Source organism: Ursus americanus, chromosome 19 (genome assembly GCF_024610735.1).
Source record: "Ursus americanus isolate L20-20 chromosome 19, mUrsAme1.1.p, whole genome shotgun sequence".
NCBI lineage: Eukaryota > Metazoa > Chordata > Mammalia > Carnivora > Ursidae > Ursus > Ursus americanus.
In genome coordinates, this window is record NC_142145.1 from 20801491 (window position 1) to 20817798 (window position 16308).

The following is a 16308-nucleotide window of genomic DNA, read 5'->3' on the forward strand; positions in this document are numbered from 1 at the left end:
TGGCAGCAGTAGGACGTTCATATAATTCAATGCTTTTTAATTTTTATTTCCTTACATAAAATGACTAAAAAGTTTCATTATATTTTGAATAGAACCAATATACGTGAAATCAATACAAAATTCCAAAAGGATTGTAAATGGGGGGAAAAAAAGTTAAGTTAAATATACCTGCCTTGTGTTGAAGGCAGAAAATGTGATAACACAATAGATCTTTCTCTAACATGCTGGCTTTCAGCATGAAAAGGTACATTTTAATTTATTTTGAATGTCCATTGTAGTCACGTTGCCAACAGAGAAGGCAAAGACAGTTCCTAATGCAGACTCCATAAGTATTTTACAACAATCCCACAGGAAAGGAAAGGCACTGCTATACTAGGAAATGATTCAAACCTTTCAGAGTCCTGAAGAGGATCGGATCAGAGAGAGGCCCCACTCCTTTTGCATTTCTTGCTTGGATTCGAAAGTAGTACATTGTGTCAAGGTTGAGATCCATGATTTGGTGAGTAAGCCGATCACCACTGATTGTTTCCATCACCCAGTCGTCAATTGGTATGTTCTTGTCCAAGGTATAAAACAAGATGTAAGCTGCAGAAACACACAAATGCGACTGTGTTTAGTGTCCTGACCGTATGCTATACTTCTACTTTTAAACACTCATATTTCTCAAATATAATTGGCAATGATAATTATACATTCACAATCTATAAACTACAGTATTCCGTTAAGCAAGTAATGATTTCTTTTGATACTGCAAAGATTAGACAAATCATTGCCTCAATGTGCAGAATCTGAGAATGGAATAGACCCTTCAAAATAAAAATATCCACCATCTTTAAAAATACGAGGATTCTGATGCCTGTAAATCCTGTGCAAGGATTCCTGACTGATAGAAACACTGAGATAACAAATGTGTGGTGTTTTAAGCTGCTAAATTCATGGTGATACTGTTACACAGCAGTAGATACCATAATAGGCTAATGGTGACCTTGGCAATCTGCACCTCAGGTGATTTCTGTGTTCAAGCAAGGTCAGGAATCACTGCTTTAGTCGAGACGTGGAATCTGTATATTTTGGGCATTTGCTGAGATGCTGCTGCAGCTATGAATGTCTTAGGATGCAGAGAGCTCAGTAAAGGATAAAAGACCAAGGTAAAGAATTCTGTAAAACTTAACAAAGGTTGTAGGACTCTCTGGTTAATATTAAAATTTAAATACTATAATTCAAACGGGATTGTGAAATATCACTGGGCAAAGGAGTTGTTTCTGACTCATTTATAACAGCCCCCATGATCAATATCAATAAAAATCTTCTAATATGTTTTGAGTCAGAGTAGACTCCATTCTTGTCCCCAAAGAATCACATCTACTGAATAGAAGACCCTGGTACCGGTAATACTTTTTTCTTTTTAAACTTTTATTATGTGCGTGTTTTATCTCTTCAAAAGGATAAAAACATTCCTTCAGTTCAAGAGCCATATCTTATATTACCTTTTATTCTTCAGAGAAACCAATAAAATTGTCTTCACATAATAGGTATTGAAACTCACTTATTGAATGAAATCCTCTAGCCAGTAAGCACAGATGCTTTGCATTCATGACATTTAATGCAATTGTAGAGTTATCATGGGCTGTTGTAAGTGCCCAATGACATTGAAAGTTGGGAGAATTGTTCTCATCCCAGGTCAGCTACATTTATTCCTGATTTTCTTGATTTGTCAAATTGGAATAAAATATTTGCCCTCCTTGGGTTTTGGGGTTTTTTTCTTTGTAAGAAGTATTCAATTAAGCATTTAAAAATGACAGTTCTGGCATCAAGTAAGTACAATTGAAGATGCAAGCATCAGGTACTGACAATTCCAAACTGTATTTGAAGTGATTTCCTGGTATTTATGGGGAAGCCAATCTTATGTGTGTGTGTGTGTGTGTAAATTTGAGAACTGAGATGCAGAATCAAAATATACTAGCACATATTCAAAACTTTAAAAATCGGCCTTAGAGAAAGCATACAATTTCATCTGGATATATGAGTTTGGTGTGTTTAGAGAATATTAAATCCATTATTGAAGTCTTACTGTAGAGATTTCCATAACCACATAGGTTGGAACAAATTCATTGGTTTCTCGGGACCTTTCTGTATCTATATGTCCATTTCCCCATGTCCAAGTTTCTTTCTTCATGCTTTCCTCTTACTTTTTTCTACTTCATTTATGTCTCTTACTCACCATAACTAGCCAAATAATGAGAACTATCTCCTGTCATAGGTGGTAAGACCACTCAAGTGGGCACTCCCACATTAGAATTACATTTGTCTAAATACATATAAAATGTAACATCGTACGTATGTCATTTTGACTACTTCTACAAAGAGGTAGTTGTAATTATAAAAGGAAAGTGTCAGAAAGTGTTCAATTCCACCTCTGTCCTCTGTTTTTTTCCATACTTCTTCCCACAGATCACTGATTCTCTTCCATGGTTCAGGGGCTAAGTACCAGGAAGACTGAGATGATGCCTACCAACAAGGAGCTCAGCCCAGGGAGAGCTCCTCATCTTTCAAAAATTGATTCTGATAATCATGTCTATCAATAAATACATAATGAAGGACCCATTTCTTCCTTCTTCGTGGTAAAAAAAAAATATTAAAAAATAACAGGCTATGCATTTGGGAAGACCTGACCTCAACTCATAGGTCTGTCATTTCTTGGCTTTGCAACCTTGAGCAACTTGCTTAATCTAAGTATGCCTCCATTTTCTCATCTGAAAATAAGTTGCTGTGAGATAATGTATTTTAAGAAATTAATATATGTGGGTATACCTATTATATTATCTTCTATATACTGACTACTTAGTAAATTCTACATTTTTTCTTTCTTTCCTTTCTTCCTTTTTCCCTTCTTTCTTTCTTAATATTAGTAAAGTTTAAGGAAGTATATTTGGAAGACCTGAAACTTTGATTTCAAGTCAAACAATAGATTTAATAACAATTCAATGATTATTCTACTTAACCAATATTTATTAATTACCTACTAAGTGTCAAGAATATTGACACTAAAGAGAAAGCATTGACAAAATCTGAAACCTGTTTTCATAGAATTTTCAGCCCTGTGTTATGACCATTTAGATTTTTCTCTCCTGATTATATGAGAAGAGGACATAGAGAAATAAGTCTAGATGGCTAAATTTCTGACTTCTGCAACTGGGTAAACATGAAAAATTTTTATATGATGGGAGTAAGAATATTTAGACCATATGATTGCAGTGAGTGCCCAGCTGGGTCCACAATCCCAGATGGTCTTACAACCTATTATAGAATATAATAGTACATTATTTGGCTGGTTATAGTGGGGGATAGGCAAAAAAAAACCCAAAACCAAAACCAAAAAAACAACAAAAAAGCCCCATAAACAAACAAAAAAATAAAAAGAAAAGAAAAGAAGAGGAAGAAGGGAGAGAAAGAAGGATTGGGGAATAGAAAGAGGTACCAATAAGACAGGCGAATGGAAATGTACAATATGAGGCAGAATATATGCATTTAGAATTCCTTGGATGGAGACACAGATTTCAGAGACATAAGTTCGTGTTCACTGAAGCCCTGGCTATACTATACACACTTTGTCAGAGAAAGTAACAAAGGGACTAAAAAGATCCACTTAAGAAACAGGTGGAAGAAATGTCCGCTAACAAGACCGAGAAGTTGTAGGCTGAAATTGGGAAGAAAAGTGGGTAGGTGATCTTTAAAAAGTCAAGAAAGAAGAGAATTTCAGGAAAGGGGAATTGGATTAGAGTATCACATGACACACACAAAAAAGATAACATAATCTTATCCATTGGATAGTACTGATAAGGAAACAATCTCTGAAGACCTAACTCTTCGAACTATGTTGGTCTCTGATCATAAATAATGTTGGATGTTGCATTTATCTAGATCAATGTTTCAAAACCCTAGCTGCACATTAAAATCACTTGGGGAGCTTTTAAAATATAGCATGCTCAATCCTTCCTCAGATAAATTAAATCATAAATCAGTTAAGAATCACTGATTCGGACTAGTTGAATACTAATAAGCTGGAGCAAAACATAGTGTAATAGTGAAGAGTCTGAACGTGGGTTTTAAATCCCAGCTCTGTTACTTCTTGGTTATTTGACTTCGGGGAAGTTATTAACCCTAGAAACCCCTCATCTTTTTGTTTCAACATGGAATAACAGGAAGATAGGATCACTTCATAATACTAAAGTGCTTAGCAGGATGCCAAGCATATAAGGAATGCTTAATTCATTCCGAGCCATTCTCTCCTGAAAATGTCAGTCCAAATTCCTAAACTGCCAGTTTATAATCAAGGAATGTAAGCCCTGGCATTATCTAGATCTCCTTCTTTGTCCTCTTTTTTTTGTTTCATCTTTTTGAAGTATATATATTTACAAGTTGATGATCCGGTTTCTATGCAGAGTACATTAATAAGCCTCACCTTAGAATGGATTTCAAATGGGAATAATAATAGTTCATTTGTTTTAGTTCTCACTGGACATCAGAGACTTTTCTCAGCACTTCATTATTACCTTCTACAAAAGAGGTTCTATGACTATCCTTATTTTATAGATGAGAAAGTGAACTTAGGAAAGTTAACTTACCCATCTCCCTCAGAAGCTTGGGTTCTTAACCACCCTGCTTTGTAGCTATGTACATGCAGGGACGTGGTTAAACAAAGAAATATAAATATATAAATATATTTAATAAAAATATAAATATATGTAAATATAAATATGTTTCTTCCACATAGGCACACACATGCTCTGACACACTGGAAAGGAGTTCCCGTTTCCTTTGCACTTTAATGAGAAACTGAGTGTTGTAAATCTGGGCCCTCTGCTATATGGTATTTTGAATATTTTATCATCGTGTTTTCTGGAAGTAATTTGACTGGAAGAATCAAAATATATATGCAAGAGAAGTTGTCTTAAGAGTTCTTAGCATTAAAGTTAAAAATTGAGCTACTCTATGATCCAGCAATTGCACTACTGGGTATTTACCCCAAAGATACAGACGTAGTGAAGAGAAGGGCCATATGCACCCCAATGTTCATAGCAGCATTGTCCACAATAGTTAAATCGTGGAAGGAACCGAGATGCCCTTCAACAGATGACTGGATTAAGAAGATGTGGTCCATATATACAATGGAATATTACTCAGCCATCAAAAAGAACGATTTCTCAACATTTGCTGCAACATGGACGGGACTGGAGGAGATAATGCTAGGTGAAATAAGTCACGCAGAGAAAAACAATTATCATATGGTTTCACTCATTTATGGAACATAAGAAGTAGGAAGATCGGTAGGAGAAGAAAGGGAAAAAGAAAGGGGGGGGAAGAGAAGGGGGAATGAACCATGAGAGACTATGGACTTTGGGAAACAAACTGAGGGCTTCAGAGGGGAGGGGGGTGGGGGAATGGGAGAGGCCGGTGATGGGTATTAAGCAGGGCATGTATTGCATGGTGCACTGGGTGTTAAAAACAAGTAATGAATCATGGAACTTTACATCAAAAACTATGGATGTACTGTATGGTGATTAACATAATATAATAAAAAATATTATTTAAAAAAAAAGAGTTCTTAGCATTTGCTCTTGTTTACTTGAGTCAAAATATCTCAACTTGACAGTAACAATTTGGTTTTAATAAATGAGCCAGGCTCTTAAAGGTAAAAAGTATTGCCTCCCATACTTCTACTTTATCATTGTGAGAGAAGGGATACTGAACATACAACTCTAAATAAAATACGTGGAGGAGGTTTCTTATACATGCACTGAGATTTGGGCACATGGCATTTTATTGCTCAGATTCATTTGCATTTCTTAATATGGGGCAGACTTCCTTTTTTTTTTTTCTTCAAAAAGCAAAACTAAGCTTCTTCCAGAGGTGAAAACACATTCTATTGTTTACATTGACTATTAGATGAGATTTATTTAAATAAGAGAGGAGAATTTGGGTACTATATGGCTTATTTGATCCTTTACCAAAAAATATATTTTTTTCCATCAGAACTCGCATTTATTTAGACAACTTCTATTCTATTTTTTTCTTCTTAAACTTATTATCTATTGATTTACCATATGCTTACAAATTACTGTTTATAACATAATAAAAAAGTCATCATGTAAACAAATCAAAGTCTACAAAAGTACTGAAATAGAACCAATGAAAATAAATCATAACATTGGGGGGAAAAAGAAAAAGAAAATTGGAATGAGCCAGCCTCAGTTTTAAAAAGCCTGGCAGAGTGACAACTAAGCATATACAATTTTGGGGAGACTTAATATCCCTCTTCTTTTTCCATATTTGTCAGCTCAAATGAAATTTCTGTTTGCTATTGCACTTAGAACAATTTCCTAGAGAAAACAAGTCTTCAGCTTAAATTTAAATCACATTTGGAATTTTCACATTATCTTTTCATTTTGGAAAATTCAGAAAGTAACTCACACAAAGTAAGTGTGCCATCCGAACTATAATTTCTGTGCTTATCTCTGTTATCACAGAAGGACTGAATTACTTTGTTAATTTATAATAGTGCTATCTACTTCTTGTATGCAAAAAAAAGAAGAAAAAGGAGTGACTCTTACATGTGCGTAACCCAATGGTTCAAGTTAATTAGACTATAATGTGCACATTTTTAGTTATACAATATTTTTCATAATAATTACATGCTATGGAGACATCTATTAAAAGCCTACAGTGATCATTTAATGCAAAATCCCTGATAGAACTCCATTATATTTTTCATACTAAATTAACATTACAGGCTTCTAATGGATGCTTTAATTAGGCATTGATGTTATCAGCAATATTTGGCAAAATAAAATCTGTCACTGTGAAATATTCATTAAGTTCAATTTCTGTCAGTCAGTATTAAGTATTTTACGAACCTTATGATTTAAGTAAGAAGCTAAAAGCTAAGTGAGAAACTAAAAACCCCCAGACAAACCTTCTTTGTATGTGCCATTCAAAAATACATGGTCATTAGGTGTCTTTTGTATTTTATAATTGCCAAACAACCGGCTTCTTTTTAATCATTTATGCTCAGAGACATTCCATTAGAAGGTTGTCCTAATGCTCGGCAAGATAAAAAACAAAAGGTCTAAACTAATTGAAATGTACATCCTTCGGGAAGCAACTCAAATGAAATGTGTATGTGCATGTATTTGTAGGCACCATTAGTAGGAATTTCATAGTTAGTGGGGGGCAAGAAGAGACAATCAGAGAGGGTTGGGAAGTCCACTGAGATGCTGGGACAGAAAACTAATACACAGAAGGCATGAGCCATGCACGTGGGGTAAACAATCGCGGGCCAAGCAGAGCAATGCTGTAAGTAAAACAGAGATGCTTACCAGTAATTTTCCCATTGGCTTCCAAGGGAGGCTGCCAACTCACGGTGACAGCGCGAGGCTTCCCTTCTCGAGTAATGACTGTCAAATCCTTGGGAGCAGAGGTCGGGGCTGTGAGATGAAACAGAGACAAGGCCTTGTCATTGGATGTGAAAGAAGGCAGACATTTATGGGACTTCTAATCACGATGTTGACACTCAGAATCCATCATGCAGTGTATCACGCTGATCTTACCATTTACGATTTATTTCAAGTATTTTAATTAAACAAGCAACCAAACAAATATATAGAAATGAATGTTCTTCCATGGAAGTTAAATGACTTCCAAAGGTGTAAATATAGAGAGGAGAACAGAATATGCATGAATACAGAGGAGAAAAGTATAATGGATATTTCCAAGGGAGCGCCACACTAAACATGTAAGAATCATTATAAGAACAAAGAAATGTACACATACTTAGTGAGATTGATGGCTACATGTCTCCAAGAGACACAGTCCTGTTACAATTGTAGGATTTTAAAACAAAAATGTCACCTAATTCTATATTTTTTTAAAAGCAGGAAGAAGAAGAAAAAAGAATGAATTTAAATGCAGGTTAAAATATCTTGCTTAGGTAAACATACTAGATATTTTTTAGCAAGAAGGCAAAGGAGTATTTGAAAATAGAGGAGGTAAGGAACCTGTGAAGGTCTTAGTATCAGCCTGACATGGAATGAGAAAGCATGAGACCATGAGGGTCTTAGAGCTACTTTTTCCAAATGTTGTTGAAAGAGACCAGAGTTTGTCACCCCAGAATATGCCTCTTTGGCATAACAATTATTTTAGGCTGATTATTTTTAAGAAACAGTAGACACAGGAAAAGCTCTGAAAACTTAGATGTTGCCCTTTTATAAGAGAAATTTGTACTTAAAAGAGTGTCTCCCTCTTTGTACCAGGAAGAGGAGAATGATAAAATCTCTAGAAACTCTAATTAAGGAGAAGGCAAGAACTTAAATCTGCATAATAACAACACAGTTGTTTATTGTGATTTGCCTGAAAACCTCCTATAACTGGCTCCCAAACCCCAATGAATTCTTTGTTTTCAGCTGGAGTTACATTTCAGGGAGTTACTCAGTGTTCCTGGGTATCCTCCATGTATCCAGGAGGTATACATGTTATTAAACTCCTGTTTGTTTTTCTGCTGTTAATCTATCTTTTATTACAGCGGGGTCTCAGCCAAGGACCTAGAAAAGGAAAGAGAAAATTATTTTTCCTCCCACGTTGTGCTCAACAAAATTTTAAATATATTTTGAAGGAGGCAGTAAACTGGCCAAGCCAGTCCAGTACCTTCTAGGCTTCTTTAGGTCTGCTTTCTCACTATGCTTTGAAATGCAGTGAGTTTTCCTTCTAGGCAAGGCATAATACGCCAAGTTATTTATTAACAGTCTCTTTTCGTTACCTTTAATTTGACATGGGACATTTCAGAACCTGTCTAACTAAGTTCTATGGTTGGGTTCTGGAGGAATTTCCAGATCTCTGCATAAGAATGCTTCTATATTACGAGATAGATACAACTTGGTCCTAATTCTGAACTCTTCTCTCTTCCCATTCTCTTTGGCTTTTCTGTTGGCCCTATCATACAGAATCTCAGCAACCCTATTTCCATTTCTCTTCCTGAATATAGTTTTAAATGGAGGAGACACCAAATATTTCCATGGATCATAACATTTTATTTCCAATGCCCTGATTCTCAAAGCCACTAGCATTCCAGGTTAACCAAAGCTGTAGCTAATCATAATATCTTAACAAGGTACTGAATATGTTTAAAGTAAGGGGAAAAAAAAAGAAAGGAAGCAGAAGGAGGAGTGTACGTAAGTATAGTGTAGTTGAATCCTGAGTAAAGAAACTGCATATGTGTATGGTTTTAACGAGAGAACAAGGACATTCTTGCAGGAAAAGAAGATTTGTTGTAGCAAAATACCAAAGAGGCAACTACCTTGGGAAGGGTTATTCTCATAAAGAGTTCATTCAAGAAATTTCCTAAGCCATAGATAGGAAGCTAATATATGGTCACAAATTGACTTAGAATATTATACCAAGCGTAATAAGGAATTGTTCGATTATGGAAGTAATTAAAAGATCTGTCTTTCTAACTAGTCAGAACAATCTGTTTTTTCTTAACTAGGTTAAAGTTCAAATTGATGCTTATTTAGAAAATAGTTAAATGGTGATGATTAGATTGCTTCACTGAATCTGTTACGGTATTCAAAAAAGATGAAATGACTTCAACTTCACCTAGCAAAACAATACACCGAAGAGGTGGTTATTTTTCAAAAAAACCAGTCTAACCACTAATCTATTTTAGGCGATGTGCAAGTTCTTCTTTTTCCTCAAGCCCTGTGAGTGTTGGTGAATAGGGGTTCTGGTATTGGAATCAGTAGTTCAAATATCATATAAGCGGAACACTATTTGCACAGGAATGTGGCCCCCACGACCCCAGGGATTCCTACTGAGTCAAGCAGAATGGTTCTGGTCTGTTCCTCTCCAATCTCACGGGTTCTGCCTGGAGGTGACCTTTCAGAAATTCTTTATTGACTACCGATTTTCTATGGAGTAAATGTAAATAAACAAGTAATAAGAGGGGCACCTGAGTGGTGCAGTCAATTAAGCATCTGACTCTTGGTTTTAGCTCAGGTCATGATCTCAGGGTTCTGGGGTCCAGCCCTGAGTCAGGCTCCCTGCTCAGCAGAAAGTCTGCTTCTCCCTCTCCCTCTGCCCCTCCCCCACTGCTCCTGCTCTCTCTTGCTCGCTCTCTCGCCTGTTCTCTCTCTCTCTCTCTCAAATAAATAAATAAAGTCTTATAAATGTAAATAAATAACAAATAATAAATGAAAGGCCCTGGAATTTACTGCATTTTCTTTTACAGGTTCATCTCCTCTTGTTGTCCAATGAATTCTGTGCTCCACTCACTCTGAACCATTCATAAATGTCTATGGAAGACATCGTCCTAATACTTGCTTGTGTACTTTTGTACATGCTGCTCCTTTCCTCTGAAGTCCCCAGAATGGGTACCTGATGATCCACCCAGGCCATTGCTCAATTATTATTTCTTTTGTGAAACTTCCCTTTATTTTTCCAGACAAAATTTATCCCAGGATCTGTTTGTTCAGATTCCAACTTGGCCAAAACTCTGTGGTTGTATTTCCTATGTTACTTCAGGACTTTTGGCTTTTTTTCTGTATTACTTCATGTGTCTTTCCAATTTTTTCTATTTTACTTAACTGGAATAAAATGAAGGATTTATCACCTGGACAGAATGAAATGTTTTATTTCAAGGATTTGCTAACCACTCTTACCTTTATCACAAGCAATTTCAGCACAAGCGCATAACTGTGCAATCCCACACAGTCTTTATGTTACTGCAGAATTAGAAGCAGACCTAGAATTATTTCATTCACTTCATTTCCTTCTCACAGCTATAAAGTCTGCAGACACTTGTGAATTACTTCTTGCTTCTCATCATCACCCAGGGATCTCACCCACATGCTATTTACACTTTTGTCCAGATCATTATCTGTTTTGACAATCACCTTCCTACTAACCCCTCTCTAGCAGTTAATATCTTTTTGCCAGCAATGGATCTCACTGTTGGTGTCCCTACAAGGCTAGGCAGTTGATGAGAAATGAATAGGATATATTTATCAAGCCAGATGTTAGGGTGCACTTTATGTTTATGAAAGGGAAAAATGAATGAATTTGCTTGCTTTAAGAGGAAATTACTGTTCCTTCTCTTTCACTCAGGCAAGACCTAAACGTCTTACTGGTTTGTGTTTAACTCCTTTCATCTTCTTTTAAGTAAAAAGGAAGAGCAGGGCCCTTAATCTCCCCATAGGATATAACCCATTCCGCATTATTCTTCCTAAGAAGCTGCGAATATTGGCATCTAGGGCAGAATTCTAGGAGAAAGAGTTAATATATGTAAACATGTAAAATAGAAGAAGATAAAAAAAGAAGAATGCTGAAATTCAATCAGACAAACTAGAAAACTTGTTACAGAAAGAAGTATCTACAAAAATGTAAAAAATATTAACAGTGAACTCCCCGAGTTAAGGTAGTAGCTTGGAATAAATGAACCGCAATGCCATGGGACAAATTCTAATGGAAAAAGAAATTCAACTTACCAGAGAGTTTTATTGGTATGTATTTTTTTTAAATTTGGAAGTGTGTGGTGTAGTTTACCCCTAAGTAGACTACCATGAAACCAATCAAACAGCAGGTTAGACCCCGTATTCTTCAGATGTTGAATTTCTGTGAACTGTAAAAGCCAAGTGCACTGCATGTCTGTTAAGGTTATGAATTCAGCATTTATGATCCATAGTAAATGTGACTGGTAAAATTTACAGTGAATTACATTTTCCTGTGATTTGAACTATTTCAAATTGCATGAAGGTTTTTCCATTGCGTTGTCTTATTTCTAAGCAGTGATCATAACCACCCAGAAACTTCTTTCCATACCCAGCTGGGGTTATTTATGGTAAACATCAATGTGATTATGGTTCTAATGCATTGTACCTAATTTCTTTCCAAAAAAGTAAATGCCCACTATGACTGCTTGCTGATCAAAGACTCAAATGTTTTAGACAGAGTTCAGTGCATGGACTTCTGCCTTTACTTGAAGGTATTGAAAAAAAGATTTATATTCAGATCTCCGGAGTTAATGCCCAGATTAAAACCAGATTATTCAAACCACTGCGGACTCATTTTCTTCTTTTCTGGAGTGGGGAGGATAATACTAGGTATAAAAGTGCTTTGAACTACAGAGTATAAAAGATTTTCTGCAGGATAAGGCGTAACTTAGCCATCATGGTGCACATATGTTCCAACTCCCACAAAATCTGGGAAACACCATCAAAAGTAGAAATTTGGAAGCAAGGGTCTCTTCACATACCTGCTTCATATGTCGTGGCATGGGCAGTCATGCTCCATGTGCTTGACCTTCTGTTTTTTGTTACCATGACCGAGAACTCATACATTGTGTTGGGTTTGAGGCCTGTTGCTGTGTAACTCAGAGATGTTGTGTCTTCTGACTGTACCAGTGGGGAATAAGCAAAGAGAAAAAGATGAACTCTATCAACCGGGTAAGTCAAAGCATGTAAAGAGACGACCAAATAACAAACAAGGAGTCTTTTTCCAAATAGCATAAACCTAGGACACAGAACGGGCTCTACTTTCTTTCTGTCAACCAGTTTACACTGGCTGGTTGTACATCCAAAACATGATGGATCAAATCAGATGCAGTGTTGTTCAGAGTGGTAGCTGATCAATTTTCCCAAGTAGGGCAATAACCACTGTGTCAGCACCAATTCTGCTTGCTTCTGTCAATTCCATTTTTAAGCTAATCTGCACTGACTTTAACTTTGTTTGTAATAATCAAAATCTTTTTTTTCCAGAAATTTTAATTTATATATTTTAAATAGATCATCATGATTATTTTCCACCAGTAATAAAATTAATTTTTTTGAGATCTACTGTTTATTTATTTATTTATTTATTTATTTATTTATTTATTGTTATTTATAGCACAAATTTTAGTGATTCCAGAATCTGTTTGGCTACTATAAAGAAAATAAACAAAAGCAATGTTGCATTGTGTGGTCTTCTTTTTATGCAAAGTTCACATTAAACACACACATTTAAGTGTGGTCACTGGAGCAATTGATTAGGAAGGGAACAACAAGTTGGATAAGTATTGAAAGATTATAATTGTGTTAGTATTATTTGTCTTTTGAATTCATTCTTTGTCTTTTGAATAGCAGGTTAAAGACATTTTAGTAGAAAATAAAGTACCTATTTTCATTGCTTACTCAAGAGATCAAAATGGTAATGAAGAAAAAAACAGGTTAATCTTCCAGGTTAATGAATATTTTCCATATGATCAGACAAATTTTGCCTATTTATACCTCTTCTAAGTATCAATTTATGCTTGGTATCTAGATATTGATCCTTTTCCAAAATTTAATATTTATCTTCACTTTTATATTTATTACATTTGTTATATATCTCTGTTTAGAAAATCAAGGAAAGCTCTTTTTCCCCACCTATCTCTTCCTATACTACTGTAGTGTAGTATATCTTTTTTATTCTACTATGAATCCTTAGATTATAGGTATGAAAATCCTATATTTTATTACAAAACCAAATAAATATTTAAGTGTACTAATAACATTTTGATGATGTGCCCATCCATCCTATTAAAGTGATGACCTCATAAACATCTATCAGAAGCTCTTCTTTAAAATTGCTGTAAAAACATGGGCCCTAAGTAAATGTAAAAGTACTGTGTAGACTCAGGAAGATAGAATTTCATCAAATAAAACACAACATGGGCACGTAGGCTCTGACAGGCTGAAATATAACTTCCAACCCTGTCTTCCCTCACTATCATGAACACCTCTAAGTCTTAGAAATGGAAATAAGGGGAGAAATGGGACAACGGGAAATATTTCAGCTAGGAGGAAAAGATCATACTTTTATAAAACTAGTTTCTTTGAGCATAAACATCACTGGCGTTTGGGAGGCCAGTAAGCAATCCTGTCCTTGTTTGTGTTTCAGAATAACACACATGAATTCTGTAAATACCATGAATTCACTGGGTTTTCTCAGGAACTTCATGGAAGGTTATCGCTCAGAATAAATCACTAGCCTGGAAGCACTTTGGAAAATCATGGCCAGTTATTTTTGTGAGTACAGAATACAACAGGTACTGCCTCTCTGAGCCTCAACTTCCTCAACCATAAAATGGTGATAACCATAGCACTGACCTCCTAGCATTATTTAAAGTGTCTGTAAAGTAAAACATAGTATCTGGTCCAGGGAACTTATTAAATAAATGTAAGCTACAGTATTTCATTCATTGTCTAATGTGATACATAAATTTAGGCATATGTTAAGTTCCCTATTGAATTCTAAGTATCTTGAGGGCATGACTGAGTCTTGCACAACTTTGTATCTTCTGTAATAGCCATGATGTATCTGGTAAGCATTAGCCAACACTCAGTGAATGTATTTAACATAGAAATTTATATAAAACATCATGTGATTAACCATTTCAATAGAAAGTAAATTACAGAAAATTCCTCCTTCTGATAAGGAAAATCAAAACAGAGTTTTAGACAATCAAAATATAAATGTCTGGAATATGGCTTGATTTGGGATTAAATGAAGTAGAAGGGTACTCCTGGTGGTGATAGCCTTGTATAATGCCATTAGGTCACCTGCGCTCCAGCTGTAGTTTCATGGGAAACTTGTATATCAAGTTATACAACCTACTGATGTCTTCATAAAGGGATCTACACACATGCTCAACTATGGAAAATCTTACTCTTTTTACAGTAGATGTGAGTATTTCAATCATACAGATGAGAAAAATGAGATCGAGCAAGTTCAATGGCATGGCAGGACACAGCAAAGCCAAGTCTTGCACTGAGGTCATTAGACTCCATGTATTTATTTCCCCCCCCCCATCTTGTATATGTTCTGCCTACCTTATAAAGCGGTATTGGGGAGTGAGATGAAGTAATAGCTATGAAGGTAGTTTGAGAAGTTCACAATGTAAAACCAAAGCATTCTATTACCATTATTTGTAAAAGGTAAGCTTATTGTATTACTGTCTAGTGGGCTTGATGTGGTCTGCATTTATCCTTGCTATCCAACTTACCCCACCCTTCCTCTAACACTCTTCTTCTCAGGGTGAGGATGTGGAGTGTGGGTGTGTACAATGGGGGACAGAATGTTACTAACTGAAAGCCTTAGGTCGGGGAAGATGATGGGAAGAGAAACATTCAAAATCTCTTTTCTATTCCCAAACTTCAATCCGTGAGAGAAGTCAGCCACCGCTTATAAGGACTAGTTTTGGGGCTGAGTCTTACTTTACAGACATTCTTCGTGAGACTCAATAATTCCATGTTTGCTGTATTAACTATTCAACTGAAATAATTTGCCTCAAGAAATTCTGGAACTTAAGCCATTCTGCAGAGAACAATCATTGTCCTTCAGAACATTTCACATACTGGCAAAGTACCCATGGCCATTCTGTGAAATGAATGTATCACCAAAGTACAGCAATTATGAGCATAAAATTTTTAAAGTAGTCTTTTAAAAGTAAACTTAGAATTGGGCAATCTGTATATAAAGAGAGACTTATGTTTCATTGGTTGTCTTATCTGATAATGTTATCTTTATTTATCGTTCTGCTGAGTCTTAAATCTAATACTGCAAGGAGATGGATAGGGTACTTAAAACATATGTTATATCAATGATACTATTTGACTTGCCTGGAGAGTTTTTCCAAATACCTGATCTAGCAGGGTGACAGTACCAAAGAAAGCTTTTTAAAATGGTTTCAACTAAAAACAGATTTATGATGAGATGTGAATTTTATACCACTTAAAAGTTGAAAGAGACTAGAAGCAGATCCAGCATGCCTACAGGAAGAAAGAGGCAGATTTACAATATTATTGGTGGGATTTGGCTTTATCTCCAGGGTCTTTAGAGTCAGACACCCCAAAGGAAATTGTCATCCTGAAATCACCACTGGCTACATGCTAGATTAAGCAAGATGGCAGTTTAGTGGAAAAAACACTGGATAAAATATCAGGAGATTCAAATTCTCTCTGAGAGCTACCCCAGGGGAGTGGTAAAGAGAAGGGACCTTCTCTTCTCAGATAAGGGTCATCTGAAGCTGGAGGGCCAGGATTGAACTATTGGTTCCTTGGTTACTGGGTAACAAGTATGATTTTATTTTTAAAACTATCTTCTTCACCCCGAATCATCATCTTGTGAAGCTTTGTTTTCAATGTGTTTTCATATATTATCTCACTTGAATAACTTATGGATTCTTTGAAGTGTATCAATGGAACTGAGTGTCTTACTCATTCCAAAGTTATAAATAATATG

At 35.7% G+C, this 16308-nt stretch overlaps 1 protein-coding gene across 1 annotated transcript in view; it reads right to left on the bottom strand.

Annotated features, from left to right (window-relative positions):
* Nucleotides 1–367: 367 nt before the first annotated feature.
* Nucleotides 368–16308, bottom strand: part of LOC123787556 (netrin receptor DCC) — a 184087-nt gene continuing 168146 nt past the window's right edge. Inside the window, exons 10-12 of the mRNA XM_087869705.1 lie at nucleotides 12302–12440; nucleotides 7377–7484; nucleotides 368–585 (exon numbers count right to left, since the gene is read on the bottom strand). Of these exons, the coding sequence (XP_087725831.1) occupies nucleotides 368–585; nucleotides 7377–7484; nucleotides 12302–12440 (465 nt within the window). The remainder of the gene's footprint in view (nucleotides 586–7376; nucleotides 7485–12301; nucleotides 12441–16308) is intronic.